The 12,239-nt window shown below is 36.6% G+C and overlaps 2 protein-coding genes across 17 annotated transcripts in view; one reads left to right on the top strand and one right to left on the bottom strand.

Moving 5' to 3' along the window:
* The window catches only part of LOC129732231 (mucin-4-like), a 255,175-nt gene that overhangs the window by 91,577 nt on the left and 151,359 nt on the right, over window positions 1–12,239 (top strand). The window lies entirely within an intron of this gene.
* The window catches only part of LOC129732233 (receptor-type tyrosine-protein phosphatase kappa), a 191,279-nt gene that overhangs the window by 142,224 nt on the left and 36,816 nt on the right, over window positions 1–12,239 (bottom strand). For 14 of the 16 annotated variants that reach the window (XR_008729205.1, XM_055692893.1, XM_055692894.1 and 11 more), the window contains one exon: window positions 5,993–6,569. The exons of 1 other annotated variant lie outside the window; for it this stretch is intronic. Coding sequence is in view for 14 of the 15 variants with exons in the window: in XM_055692893.1 (XP_055548868.1) it covers window positions 5,993–6,036 (44 nt within the window). In the remaining variant the exon portion in view is untranslated. The remainder of the gene's footprint in view (window positions 1–5,992; window positions 6,570–12,239) is intronic. One more of the 16 variants, XM_055692895.1, reaches the window with a different exon arrangement.

Raw genomic sequence — 12,239 nt, 5'->3', positions numbered from 1 at the left:
GCTGACAGACAAGTGGCTGGTTTTCACTGTGTGCAACGCACACCGGCTGGGGCGGGAAACATGGAAATACAATTTACGGCAGGTGTTTAATTCCTTGAAATACGAGCTGAGCCGGATGGAACGAAATCGACACTAATGACACTATATAACGTTCGGCGTATGCTTGTTTACTGTAATGTGCAGCCGAAATAGTTAGAAATAGATCGCTGCGGCCTGACTCGGTAGTACTAACACAGCTTATTGATTTTTATCAATCGATTACAGCAATTTTAGTTTTAGTAATTGATGGTTTCGCTGTTTTCAACCTTGAATAACTTAAACAGCTGATGTGCGAATTTCAGAGTGTCAGTTGCTCCCAAAGCAAGGAAAAAAATGAACTCGGTTTCAGCATGATTTTCATATACCTATCACAGCCGATGGAAATTACTGAAATTTAGATTCTCTCAATTCTTGACAATATGAAAACTAATTGAGTTCATTTTCAATAGCTTTAATTGGGGTTGTGCGTGAATGTGCGAAGTATGCCCTAAACTTGTACTATCCTTCTAAACAATGATTTAGTGAAAAGTTTGGTTGAAATTAACCGATTATTATAATTATATTATATCCTTTTAAATTACTATAATCGGTTGTTCATGTGTGAATAAAGTTATAACCTAAACTAACAAGTTCATTCTGATATTTCGGTGTAAGCATTTTCCCAACAAATTGATTCTTTCCATAAGGCCAACCAAGACACGTAAGAATATTTTTATTAGATATGGGAAGTTGGTTCCACAATTTAGTAGCTCGTATAATGAATGTATTGCGATAAGGAGAACTATTGAATTAAGGAAGACTAAGACTTGTCCTTGTGTTAGATACTGAGAGTCTTTGTGAATTATATTGAAGGTTGTCAAATAGTAACGCAGCTGAAGAAAATAATAGAAATTGCAGCCTAGAAGTTTGCTTTGAAAAGAAGAGATTCTTGAGAATCAGTTGAATACCCACCGGACACAGCAGTTCACACACTTCACAGTAACCCTCATTCTGTCTGCTGCCGAGTCATAATCAATACTTAAAGGTAGAGGGTTTCGCTTTGACCATAGGAAAACTTGTTTGAGGACATTCTAATAGGTTGGGACAGATAAGTCAATACTACCAAAATATAACTGTAAGTCGCCAGCAAACATGTGTATCATACACACTATTAGTACGGTCGGTAGATCATCATACATAAAAGCAAAGCAAAGCCTTGGTGCTACATCCCGATTCGGAACTTGACCTTCTGTTTACTATAAACAGACTTCGCAGCCAACCGTTAAGTGTACAGGACAATTGCGGGGCTAGCGCTACGATCCTACTGACACTAACAGTCTCTCCCGAGTTGAGACTCGAACCTACGACGACCGGCTTGTTAGGCCAGCATCGTACCTCGAGACCAGATGGGGAGATCATCATACATAATGAAAATAATAAAAGTCCAAGAACAGAACCTTGGGGAACACCTGACAAAATGTTAACTTGACTTGAAAGCTTACCGTCGCTTTCTAAAGCAGGTATTAGACGACGCAAATATTTGCTTTTTTTGGTACGATTTTTTTTGCACAAAATAAAATCTGTATTAAAAAATAGCAAATATTTGCTTCGTCTAATACCTGCTTGAGACTTGAGTTCTTTGATCCTGGTACGATTCTATGAGTGTCAACGCAGCTCGAGAGAATGCAAATTGACTGGATATTTTTTTTTCCAAAAGTTTAACATGAGATACCAGGGTAAATGCTCTAAAAATAAATAATGAAAGATTATTTTTGAGTTTTAATTATTTTCTCAAATGCTTTCGACAAGGAACGAAAAATGCTTATCGGACGAAGATTATTTAACCGTTATGTACTCGACGGGGTACCCTAGTACCTTTTTAGGTTCCATAAGACGAAATTGCATAGTTCACTGCAATCAAAAATGATAAAACTGAGTGACATTACAAAGCTCAATAAAAGGCAACTTTTGATAACATTAATTCTATATAGTTACAAGGGGGCGGGGGGCGGGGGTGAGTTGAATTTTTTTACCCTTTAAATGCCCAACGGGGTACCCGGTTACCCACAAATTGAAACTCGTGTAACTTTGACAAGTTTCATCCGATTTCGTTACTTATAGCACCAAAAGATTCAGTAACTTCTCTACTTTAAATTCAGAGTCAGTGGTGCATCGAAAAAAAAATTCTTATTGCCGGAAATCCTGTTTTTCAGGGATATGTTCCGAAAGGAATTCCATGGATATTTCATAAACAGAATTTAACAACTATTGGTTTTGGGTGTTATAGTGGTGTGCCCTCAAAATGGTTCTTCCGGAATAGATTCCACCGGGCTTCTAATGGCCATAGAAAAAATAAAACTACACTAAGGTCGTTTTTTTTTACGCGGGGAATGCGTTCGAAATTTGTATGGGCCAGCGTAAAAAACGACTTTTTTGAGTTGCAAATATAACAAAGAAAACCGTCCTAAAACGTTGAAACCTCGTTTGAATATGATAGTGGCCAATCTAGAGACCAAAATTCAATATTTTAAATTTTGAGTATTTACACCAAAAATTGTGTTTCTTTTTTTGAAAACTGATATATGATCACTCGTGGCCTAAAACGGAAAATGTGATTGAAATGAGGTCGATACCTTGTACCGTTTTTGAGTAATGGAGGAAGTATACCGCGTAAAAAAAAACGCGTAAAAAGCGACCTTACTGTATACAACGTCACATACTATCCAATATGGGTATTTTAAGAACCGGGATGATATGTATAGACCGTAAAACAACCTCCGACCCCATTTTGGATTCCAAAATGGCGTCTTCCGGTATCTGAAAGAGAACCAAAATTGACCGAATATCATCGAATATGAAGATTTCCGGAATTGGGATAATGCCCAGAGAGCGAAAATCTACTCCCGACGCCATTTTGAAATTTGAGGTGATGACTTCCGGCTGCCGGAAAATAGATTAAATTGACCGAAAATCATCTCAAATGAACATGACCATTTTCAATTCCAAATGGCGACTTCCGGTTTCTGGAAAAAACCGGAATGCTATCGGATATGAGTATTTCCGGAATCGAGATAATGCCCAGAGACCGGAAATCAACTCTAGACGCCATTTTAAAATTTGAGGTGGTGACTTCCGGTTTCCGGAAAATAGCTAAAATTGATCAAAAATCACCTCATATGAGTAGTTTCTGAATCGGGACAGCTTGATCCCGGAAAAAAACCCATTTTGGGTGGTGTTCGGCCTTTTTTATTTATTCCTGAAACCGGAAGTCACTATTTTGATCTTCAAAATAACCGATAGGGTCGATTTCAGGTCTCTGAACATCATTCTGATTCCGAAAGAACTCCTATGAGATAGTATTTGGTCAATTTGTGCTGTTTTCCAGAAACCGGAAGTCACCATCTCTTAGTTCAAAATAGCACCTGCAGTTGGTTTACCCGCTCTCGGCCTTATCCTAATTCCGGAAATACCCATATTGGGTGGTATTTGGTCATATATTGGTTCATTTCTATAAACCGGAAGTTGTTATTTTTGAATTCCAAATGGCCTCTGGGGTCGTTTGAGGTCTCTGGACATCATTCATGAAAGTAGATAAGTTGCTTAATTTTTTAATACTAAAACTATAAAAATCGGAAGAAAATTGTCAAAGTTACGAGAGTTTCAATTTGTGGGTACCCGGGTACCCCGTCGGGCATGTAAGGGTGTTTTTTTTGTCGAGCATATGACGGTTAAGTAAGAACCTCTGAAATATTTACGAACTGTTATGATTCTCGATGCTTTAGCGAGTCACCAACACCCGTACCGACTCAATTGAAGAACAGATACCTTTTCTGTCGGACTTTAGGGTACACCAACGAGAATGAGATGCTTTGACTTCTCCAGACGAATAATAGAATTCTCATTCCTGCGCCCGACAATTTCGGTGTTTGCGAATGATTCAGTCAAATGATCGAAGTCTCGGGTATAGTCGGCTTTTGGTTTATGAACTTTTTCCTATTCCATTTTCCCCCCTGTTCTTTGCTATCTTTTTATTTCTTGGCTTTTAGAATTTAATTGCTATTCTTTTTTTGTTGCCTACTCATTTTGTTGCCATGCGGTCGTCGTTGGTTCTCCCATGGAAAACAAGGTGTCTAGTTTCAGAATTTTATTCTGGCGAAGGAATGTCGGGAGACTGTACTTTTTCAGATTATACAACAGAAGGTTGCATCAATTGTCTGTATGAGGGAATAAAATTTTGTGACTGTACATCTGGGAAAAAGGTTACTGCACAACAACTTATTGACGTGGAGTCTAAAACCAAGGCTTCGTTTATAAAAAAAATATTGTAAACATGGGAGGAGATAGCCACGTTAAATCATCTAAAAATGCAATCCCTGGGAAGAAATACTAAAGAATGGTTACAGCTTGCTAGCTCTGCACTGGATGTGGAAAAAAGGTCATACCATTTTTTGTGGGTGACCGGAATATTCGAACGAAAATAGAAAACATATTTCCAAATTTACTTTGGGAAAATATATGGGAGAATCTCTCACGTAGTTTTATTTCAAAAGAATGTAAATCTCAAATGTTTCTGCTGTATAACGACCTAATTGTTTCTAAGGATAAATTAACTAAATACAATAAAACAAGACTTTCTAATAATCTGTGTGATGTCTGTGCTGTACCAGAAAGTAACAGCCATATTCTCAAGGAATGTATCCGCACAAATACAATCCTACGGTAGTTGGATTATGTTTTAAAAGATTGCTTGAAAATAGTGCAACGAATCCTGAAGATATCCTCAGTTGAAAAATAAATACGAAAAGTAAAAGACTAAAGGCAGGAAGTTATTCAGAACATGTTTTGGAAAATGACTAAATCTGCGTTAAGACGGAAAACGAAAAATGTATATAAATTGTAAATAATTCGAAATATAACACAGAAAAATAAAATACTGATTATTTTTACATAGGAATTTTTTCTTCAAAATGTTGCATTTTTGTTTATAAAAAATTTGTTCAAACCTCCAATCGAAAGTGAAGTTCCATAAAAATGTACATTTTATCACATGCGTAAAAATGTAATCTTCTGAAACCATAAATAAAAAAAAAGAAGATTGTAGAGCGTAATTTTTTTACATAATGCTGAGGAAAGTTTATTTTCTGTTCGTTTATATTCTGACAGTTTCAGCCAATACATTCACTTCACTCGAAATGTTAACTCGTGATTTCCGCTTCGCCCAGAGTGTACACTGCAGGGTTTCCATGACTGATTTTTCTAGCTAAAATCTATCATCTTTTTAGAAATCGAACGTTCACTATAATATTATTTATTTTTATGATCATATGATATGCCACACCCACTTCTTAACTCGCTAAAACTATAGTTCGGGTAGCAAAAATAGCACGTTTACTTAGTTACATTTTAATTAATTAAGTAATTTTCAGAAATTTCCCCATAAATTTCGCTTACTTATTGATTTGATTTTTTATTTTTACTCTTTTTGAGCAAACCAATTTATTGTTACGATATTTGGATAAAAAAATTAAAACAGCAACATGAACATTTACTCACTAGAAACTGTGATAAATAATATATAAATATTGTAGTTTACAAGCCACAAGATTTACGGCTATGTTACGACCTAGTAAATTTAAGCACTTTAAATCGAACCTTGTTCCTGTACTCTGTCTGTGGTTACCTATATGAACAGGAATTATAATCAGGATCAACACAGCACATTACTGTGCCGTAACCTGTAACCTCTAATCCTAACATCTAATCCTAACAACTAAACATCGAAACAATCATGTCCAAAAGGAGGAAAGAGGGCGTATGTTTATATGACAGCGGACCTTCGTGTGCACGTTCAAAATATTTCGTGCGTGTATGCATGTTGTGTTTGTGTGGGCTAGAGTTCGTGTAGGTGTCTATTTTCCGGTGTGACAAGCACAAATTCCTGTAATCGATAAACAACATAAATTGAATACTCTACCTTGATCTGTGTCTTCTCTGAGAGGATGCTGTTGACCGGGACATGTTGAGCTGCTCGTCAGGTCGAATGATGTCCTTCTGGTCGACTTGTTTGTCGCTCTGATCCGGCTTGTACCGTGCTGGACAATGTGCAGGAGCACCGCGAATGACAGATTGATACCAGGCAATGCTGTACAGAGCAAGTGCTTGCCTCGGATTGTATGCCCAAAACGAAGGTGTGGAATACACAGGCTGGTATCCTTTTGCTTCGGTAACTGTTTCACCTAGTCGACACTGTTTGTTTCGCAGATTTTACTAGCTAAGAGCTTTGTATCTTTCTTTTTCTCCGGCAGTTTTAGACCGTCGAAGTCGGAAGCTTATTTTCTTTTGGTTTGATTATTTACTTTGCCGAGGCGCAATTGACCAGTCCGTGGATATTGCCAGATTACAATATTGAATTATATCCACTCGACTTGAGCTCAGCGTAAGCCCCTCACTACAATGTTACGAGTTCGGTTCACTTAACGAAATTGTTTTTGGGAAATTACATTTTGTCTGTGTTCGACATTCCACGAGGTGCCCTCTTGCTGCTGTCATATCTGCCAAAGAACAATCAAAGGTAGTTCCAGAAGCAATCGTACATGACTGCAGCAAAAGGTTGAAAACAAAAGAAAAGGTCCGGTGGGATCGGTGGGATAAGCACAAAGAGAGTCAACCCCTTGTCAAAGATATCAGAACCATCGCGATTTATTGATTGTCCCACGTTCCCGTCCCTGGTGCCGTTTGCTGCTCCAATGGAAAAACCACCGGTACTGCTGTGCTCTCGTTAGTGGTCACTTAGCATTTGGGTCAAACTGTGCAGGGACTGAAGTGCTGTGTGTGAGCTGTTTCACCTTTTGGTTAGAAAATGAAACATAGATAAAGTGGCAGCAACTAATTTTGGGTGACTTCCTGAGGGCATAATTATTAAATGCATGAAGTGCCAATTAATACTGTTTGTGGTTTAACTAATGTTATCCTGAGAGGCCACTGTTTCGACTTTGTTTTGACAATTTCTGTCCGCTGTGCAGCTTTTTAAAGGGATTATTCAATAGGCTCTCGCTCAAATTTTTTTTAACAAGGTATCAGAATAAAAAAAGTGTTTCTTAAAAAAACAATGTGCATAAAATTGTGGAAAACTGCAAAAACCGCACCTTATACTACCTTGATCATAAAATTCGAAAGACTGGAATTTACGGAAAAATCTGCAATATTAGTAGATATTGCAGAAGTTATCGATTACTATTACATCATTTGGAAACCAGAAAGTTTGTGTAAAAGGACTGAATAATGTTTGTTTAAGTGCCTCGCTGCAAGGAAAATTTCCTCATTCAAGGAAAACATAAACCAACTCGAAATTCTCACACTATGTAAACGAACTGCTAAAAAAGTGAAGTTATCTTTAGTACTCGAAACGAATAAACTGAAATATTGGTTAAGTTTATGTAAACCAATTTCCTGACCTGACCAATAATGCCATTATTCAAAAAAGTATCGATACTCCCATATGAGACATTTATGTACACTTCGAATACCACGGCATAGCACGAATATAAAAAACGCATACATTAAAGCATCAGCATAATATTCGGGAAACTTGCCGATTGAGAGATTTATTTGCCCGATAACAAATAGACAAACGAGCAGAAACTGAGTCAAGATGACAGCAAACCAGAGACAGTTAGACGCGTAGCGGCATAAAAGCGATCGTCCGCAAATAAGTTATCACTACGCAGCGGAAATGAATAGAAATCGTTGCGGCTTTATGATCTGTGTGGGTCAATTTGGTGATTGAACAATTTTTGCTAAGCTTCCAGCAAAGAAAAGATTCAATTTATGTTATCATGAACGGCATAGGGATGTTGTCAATCAACTCAAAATGTCTCTTTGTCGAAAAGGTTTGGATGATGTAAATAAACCATCCCCATCCAGCCCACATAATTATGTAGGTAGAAGGTAACTAAAACAAAACCTCTCGCGCTTTTATAATGTCAATTTCATTGTTGTATCGCTCACAACGCTAGTGTCAACATCGCAGGTACTACGAAAAATTAAGAAAACGGAGTAAGTTTCTCCATTTTTCACTTATTAATCAATTAATTTTTTTTTTAAACTGGTCATTTCACAATACGTCATTACTTTTTCACGTCTGTCTCAAAACCGAACCGGATGGTTAATAAGATACCCAAAGGACACTCAATGGTCAAGAAGGGATACAGTGCTGCCACCTTGAAAAGTTTAGTTTATGAAAGAGGCGCGTAAGAATCTATGGAAGAGTAAATGCGAAGAAGATACTTCTCACAAAACTTTATTCATACTCGCATATGAGCAAGACGATTGAATGCCATCAACGCGACTTGCTTTTCATACACTTTCACACGATTAATTTATTCAATCGTAGGGCCGATACGCGCTTATCGAAAACGTTTAACTTTAATTTTATTATGACGATTTTTTAAAAACATTTTATCGTTCCTCTTTTTCAATTAACCGCCCAATATATTATTCGCAATACTATCTACACAAACGAGTTTATTTATTTAGGAATTAGGACTCCGATTTAGGTTTTGTTTTCCGTCATTTTTAATCTACACAATTGTCTGGGCTCGGTCCACAGAAAAAATGTGTACAAAATGACGGACACAATTATTGACAAACAATTATCATTTGAAGTGTTTTAGTTAAAGTTTCCAAAAAATCGGAACTTTTATTTGCATTGTTTAGGAAATTTTTTGTTACATTAAATATCATTGTCCAGAGCAATACGAGTTCGGTTCACTTAACGAAATTGTTTTTGGGAAATTTCTTTTTGTCTGTGTTCGACATTCCACGAGGTGCCCTCTTGCTGCTGTCATATCTGCCAAAGAACAATCAAAGGTAGTCCTCAGAAGCAATCGTACATGACTGCAGCAAAAGGTTGAAAACAAAAGAAATGGTCCGGTGGGATCGGTGGGATAAGCACAAAGAGAGTCAACCCCTTGTCAAAGATATCAGAACCATCGCGATTTATTGATTGTCCCACGTTCCCGTCCCTGGTGCCGTTTGCTGCTCCAATGGAAAAACCACCGGTACTGCTGTGCTCTCGTTAGTGGTCACTTAGCATTTGGGTCAAACTGTGCAGGGACTGAAGTGCTGTGCTCTACGTGCCCTTTGCATTCGGATATTGTTGTGGGGAAGATTCGATTATTTGAAAAGCTGTTTCACCTTTAGGTTAGAAAATGAAACATAGATAAAGTGGCAGCAACTAATTTTGGGTGACTTCCTGAGGGCATAATTATTAAATGCATGAAGTGCCAATTAACACTGTTTGTTCCATAAAAATTAACCAATAGCACAAAATGGCATCTTTTGCCTATAGAAATGTTCAAGTGAAGTTTCAAACAAATCAAAAATGGTCTATTAAATTGGTTGCCCGTTTTTTTGTGGAATTGCTCTATTGCTTACCATGAAAACTGCAAAATAACAACATGGGTAGTGTGCATACCCGAAAAAAAATAACATTAACAAAACATTAAAAAAAACCTTAAAAATTGCTGTAACTGTACATAGTTATACCATAATTTAACTATGTTTTTCATTGTAGATGCATCAATTTTACATTAAATATCATTGTCCAGAACAATAAAAAACATCGTTTTTGCCATTTTTACAATGAACCAGGGGGGTCGTTATGTATCTTAACAGCATTTTTTCAGGCATTTTTTCCATACATTTAGAAGTCACTGACAATGTTTTTCATGGTAAAATTATTGTCGGTAGTGGACTCAACAACAAAAAACGTTGTTAAAACATGGTAATGACAACAATCGCTTACAAGCTTATACAGTAAAAATACCGTGTTTTTTATGAACCATAAAAAACACGGTATTTTTACTGTATGGATACATAACGACCCCCCTTTTTCATTGTAAAATGGCAAAAACGATGTTTTTTATTGTTCTGGACAATGATATTTAATGTAAAATTGATGCATCTACAATGAAAAACATAGTTAAATTATGGTATAGCTATGTACAATTACAGCAATTTTTAAGGTATTTTTAATGTTTTGTTAATGTTATTTTTTTCGGGTAGTGCTGCGACTGTGAAGTTTCTTTTTTCAAGAAATGATTCGGTTTTACCATCATAATTTATCCAAATTAGGAGATGTGACCCAATAAAGCTGGTGAGTACTCGTAAACATAAGTTTTGTCAGTGTTTTGATACGATTTGAGTCAAGGGGGGTGCCAAAACTCGGAAACATATTTAAAAGCTCCGAACTCCTGTTTACAACTCCATATACAAGCGTCAATGATGGTCATTCAAAAACGAGCGTCTTAAGAATCAAATTTTTTTCTACAAAAATTACACACTGTTGACTAAGCAGTGATCGTTTAATTGAACTTGAAGAAAAAAAATCTTTATAATAAAAATATAAGTTGGTGTCCGCAAATCACGATATAACTCAAAAAGCAATCAGCGGATCAACGGGAGAATTTGCGTGTAAAGGTCTCTGGGGCCGAGGAAGGTTATTATGGTAGTTTGAGATCCCTCCCTCCTCTGGAAGGGAATGCTGCTATACAAATAAAACAAAAATTTTTGTATAACTAAAGAACTAATCAAGTAAATGGAAGCAAATTCAGCTCGGGGATGTTTTTGGTAGCAAAAATATTTAACTTGTTTAGGTTATAACTGGATAATTCATAGTTTTGGGTCGATCGAACAACCTGTCATTTCATATTTCTATAAAATATCATTTTATATATTTAAAAAAAGTTATATCTCGGAGACCATAAGAGTTTCAGACCTCATTTTAAAAGCTTTTTAAAACTTTAAATCGAATTGCGTTGTCAGATTTGGCGTACAGTGTTTCATTTACTACCATAGATATTTCTGCGTTCTAAAAATAAAATTGCGGTTTTCTCGAAACCCTCCAATATTTATTTCTTAAATATGATGGTCAGAGCCCAAATTCAATACCAAAACAAAATAAATCAACCAACACATGCTAATAATTAACGGTGGTTCAAGTTTTCGTGCAAATTACCTAGAAAACTATTGAAATCTTTTGTAATTGCTATGGTAAATTGGATGACATCTTTGCGTTAGTAAAAATACAATATTATCCGGCTTCAATATTATTCAAAAGAATACTTTTGATGCAATTTGCATTTTTATCTGCTGATTCATTAAAATATGTTAACGGGGACCACACCAACAATTGCGGACTTCATAGAAGCAAGCAGAAATTACAACTTTCAAGTTGGAATTCATTGAGGGTTTCTCACATCTAAGGAATAAGTAAATATTTAATCCCCAGCTGGTCTCGAGGTACGATGCTGGCCTAACAAGCCAGTCGTCGTAGGTTCGAGTCTTGACTCGGGAGAGACTGTTAGTGTCAGTAGGATCGTAGCGCTAGCCCCGCAATTGTCCTGTACACTTAACGGTTGACTGCGAAATCTGTGTATAGTAAAAAAGAAGTTCAAATTCCGAATCGGAATGTAGCACCAAGGCTTTGATTTGCTTTTGCTAAATATTTGAAGAGGTAGAGGTAATAAATTTCATCCACAGTCATGCATAAGCACCTCCGTAACAAATGGAATTGATGCATAGCTACTGGAATTAATTTTCTCATTGATTCGAATTCTTGGGAAATCAACCCTCGTAATGCTTCCAACTTGATTTTCAATATTTTTCGACAGTTTTTTTTTATAATAACTCTTATTTGAATTTTTCATCAAAACCCAAAATGACGTAAGCAACAAAGAATTGGTGGGACGTTATGCATATCTTAAGAGTCTGGATTATTCGAGGTATTTGAAAAAAAATGTTCCCGGGTACAAACTGCGGCTTGCAGTGGATTGACAAGCAGGAGTGAGCCTTTCCACTCCATGCTAATATAATGTGATTGATTCCGATAGAGCATTGCTTCGGGCTCGAAAAGTATTATCGAATGGCAAAAATGGGTACCTACGTTAATGACAAGGTATTCTGGACTGGATCAGTAGTAGCGAGGCTGTGACGTGTTAGCTTAGCAAGTTACATAGAGTTGTATAGGAAATTTGACTAAATTAGTTTATTTTATTTTAGTTTGAAGTACATGATAGTTTATCGCAGCGTAAAGTAATTCTGCCTTGGTCTTCTTTTTCATCAAAACCTTGGGTTATTTAGAGTGCCTGTATGAGTAGACATAATCTAAATCTCCCAAAAACCGTCACTAATTCTGGTTAATCTTGCGTCCGTGTACACTA

This window comes from Wyeomyia smithii, chromosome 3 (assembly GCF_029784165.1).
Source record: "Wyeomyia smithii strain HCP4-BCI-WySm-NY-G18 chromosome 3, ASM2978416v1, whole genome shotgun sequence".
Lineage (NCBI taxonomy): Eukaryota > Metazoa > Arthropoda > Insecta > Diptera > Culicidae > Wyeomyia > Wyeomyia smithii.
This window is presented reverse-complemented; position numbering and strand designations above follow the sequence as displayed.